Raw genomic sequence first — 3,212 nt, 5'->3', positions numbered from 1 at the left:
CGAAGCATGATATTTAAGAGCACAGCTTTGCTGTTAAACAAATCTGCCTTTGTTTTTTCTCAGTCTATCACTTACTAGATGTGTTACCATGGACAAGTTGCTTTTTCCCTCTAAACCACAGGTACTGCATTTGAAAAATTAGGATGATGATAAAATACTTCAGACAAGACTGTTCTGTGGAATAAGTAAGATAATGTCCATAATTTCTTAGCATTCTCCTTGGCACTTGGCAGGCACATGAGTATTTCAAACCAAAGCCATACTAAGAACACAGGAGTACTGACATCCAGTCCATTACTCTTTCCACTAACCACAGCGCTCCTTTCTTCATCATTAGCTAAACTCCCCTAAATTGGAGAGGACCATAAACCACAAATTCCCTTTATTCAAATGAATCCCAAAGAGTCATTATTATATTTAAATTAATTCTATTCCGTCAGGCACATCGTCACTTTAAATCCCCTAGCAAACCATGATGAATGTTAATTCAGATGCTACAAGTCAAATGTAGGTTTCTGCTTGTTTTCTGGACATTAGGACAAATCAGCCTAGGTAAAAAATGCTAAGGTCTTAAGTTTTTCATAAACTTTTAATAGCAGCCATTTAGCTGTACACCAGTACATTACCTCTCCTTGGTACATTGCCACTTACCTGCTACTTGACTTGATCACTGAATCACAAGTCAACAACATTTAGAAAGTAGCCAACATAAGCTGAGAATAATAGTAAGCAATGTAAGAAGATTTTTTTAAAAACTGAGATTTAATCTTTACTCTTAAGGACCTTATACTTCAATAGAATTCATATAACAAAACAATGGCATAATTTTTTTTTCTATACATCCTAAAACCTCAATCACTTCCTATATTTCCTTCCCTTATATAAGACAACTGACTGCATTATGGTCTTTATTTAATAGGTATTTGTTATTGTAATGTACGAAGATGTTTAAGAACACATATACATTTCATTAACAAAGAAACAAAAATTAAAATAGGAAGACATCATTTTCCTCCTGATTGGCAAAGATTAAAAAGTTTAATAACACATAAAGCAACGGTTTGGGGAAAGAAATTAGGGGAAAAGGTATTTTCATAGGCTATTAGTAGAAATGCATGCATATTGATATAAGTTCCTTACAGAACATTTGAGATATATCTTCAAAATTAAAAGTACAAACAAATGTTGATCCAGGAATTCTACTCTTGGGAATTAATGCTACAGATATACCCACATGTATGTACAAAGATAATCAATTCTGCACTGTCTGTGGTAGCTAAAAACCAGAAAACCTAAACACAAATAAATAGGAGATTTTTTAAAACTTAAATTTGATTATTATTAATCATTTAAAATGAGCTCATAAAGAATGAACTCCAAAATATTTCATTAATATTTGTTTAAGGACATTTTAGTAAAGTATGTAGAATATGCTTCTATTTGTATAATATAACTAAAATAATGTATACTGCTATGCTGGTAAGTGCTTTTGTATACACACAAAATTTCAAGAAGGGTATAAAGAAATTGATATTAGCAGTTGTCTTTGGTGAAAGGACCTGGAAGATCTAAGGAGAGAAACTTATTTCTCATTGTATATCCTTGTGCTTGAGTTTTTCAAAAAAACGTCTATGTACGTTTCAATTTAACATTAAAATTTGTAAAAATTTATCAGCAAATGCTAGCAAATTCTTTAGACCTCTAAATCTTCTTTAGTGCAGCTTGTTGAAATTGAAGGTTAGATAAATTAAATAAATAGGGTCAAATAAAATTCAATGACCTTTTAATAAAGAACCGCCTTCTAGAAGTCCTGCTTTGGCAGCATTCAAAGCCTGAGTAATGAAAATTGTCCCATCTTCACAGCCACATATTAGCTTATCAAGACTTGGAACATACTCTGATGAAGTGACTACAGCAGTTTCTGCCCCATCTTTAAACACAGAGATATGGTCAATAATACTTTGTGACACAGTATGATGCTTATCAAAATTATCTTGAAGAGTCCAGGTGGTAGTGATTGGTATCTCTAAAAGGAAAACACACAAAGAAAGATTTGGTTTATCAGTTCATCATAGATATGAGAAATATAATCAAGACACCTTTCCTTCAAAAATATGAATTTGGTGTAACAACCTATTTTACATTCATATTGTCAGCACTCATGTTTTCAATTAACATTAATTTGAATTATGTTAGCTGGATTGTTGCATATGATATATAAACTTTATTTTTATACCTGTTTTTATGTTGGCATCTAATACATGAGAAAATTTTTCTTGTATGTAGCCCCACATTACTCAATTAGGAAAACACTGAGTTAATTACAAATTAGTTCTCAGAAGACACGTGATTAGAAACGGAAACTGTCTTACCTCTAGGAGAACCATCAAACTTGGATACAGGAACATCAGGGATGTGCCACAAAGTAATTCTTCCTGAGACTTCTCCGGAGAAAAGTACCTTATAAAAAGGCTCTTTCCTTTCATCCATGTAGCCCATAACAAAGGGATGGCTCTGTTCCAAAACAAAACATGAGCTTTTGTGTAGGAAACATTCTAACTATAAAGAGACAGCCACTGATTTTAAATGGAGGAATAATACTTCATAGTTGAACTAAGGACTGCTCAGGACTCTATACCTATTCGGTTAAATCATCTTCACAATAATCCTGGAAAGCTGGTACTATCACTGTCTTCACTTTACAGATGAGGAAACTGGGAATAATGAGGTTGGTTTATCTAAGGTGATAGACAGCAATGGGCTTTGGGTCCAGTAATTCTGACTCAGGAGCCCATGTCTGGATAATAATACTGTCCACAAGGATGCCTGATTTCATTACAGTCCCTTCAGTTCTAATTGTCAGTTAAAATAGCAACAACTGATATTTTTATGGTAATTTTGTGTTATTAATGTGCTTTCCACTTTCTGTTGACTATTTTTTCAGATTTAACATACTTGATTTCAAATTTCCCAAGTGGTCACAAAGGAAAATGACTTCATAATTTATATTATATATTATGTATTACATACATAAATTATATATGTATATAATTTATAATTTTGCTGAAGCAGAGTGTGACTATCAGGCTCCAGGGCTCTTTGAGATGTGTTTGCACTAGTGAATTCGTCTAAGAGTCTCCCTAGAAGCTCAGTGCAGTGTAGCTGTTTTTTGGGCAGGCTTGTATATACAGATTATGCACAGGGGGTCAAAA

At 33.1% G+C, this 3,212-nt stretch overlaps 1 protein-coding gene across 1 annotated transcript in view; it reads right to left on the bottom strand.

Annotated features, from left to right (window-relative positions):
• Nucleotides 1-3,212, bottom strand: part of WDR72 (WD repeat domain 72) — a gene marked incomplete at its 3' end in the record, with an annotated part of 55,534 nt that overhangs the window by 28,523 nt on the left and 23,799 nt on the right. The window contains exons 10-11 of the mRNA XM_008586639.1: nt 2,373-2,514; nt 1,781-2,026 (exon numbers count right to left, since the gene is read on the bottom strand). Of these exons, the coding sequence (XP_008584861.1) occupies nt 1,781-2,026; nt 2,373-2,514 (388 nt within the window). The remainder of the gene's footprint in view (nt 1-1,780; nt 2,027-2,372; nt 2,515-3,212) is intronic.

This window comes from Galeopterus variegatus, unplaced genomic scaffold (assembly GCF_000696425.1).
Source record: "Galeopterus variegatus unplaced genomic scaffold, G_variegatus-3.0.2 Scaffold4061, whole genome shotgun sequence".
NCBI lineage: Eukaryota > Metazoa > Chordata > Mammalia > Dermoptera > Cynocephalidae > Galeopterus > Galeopterus variegatus.
The sequence above is the reverse complement of the archived record's forward strand: the minus strand, read 5'-3'. Positions and strand labels throughout refer to the sequence as shown.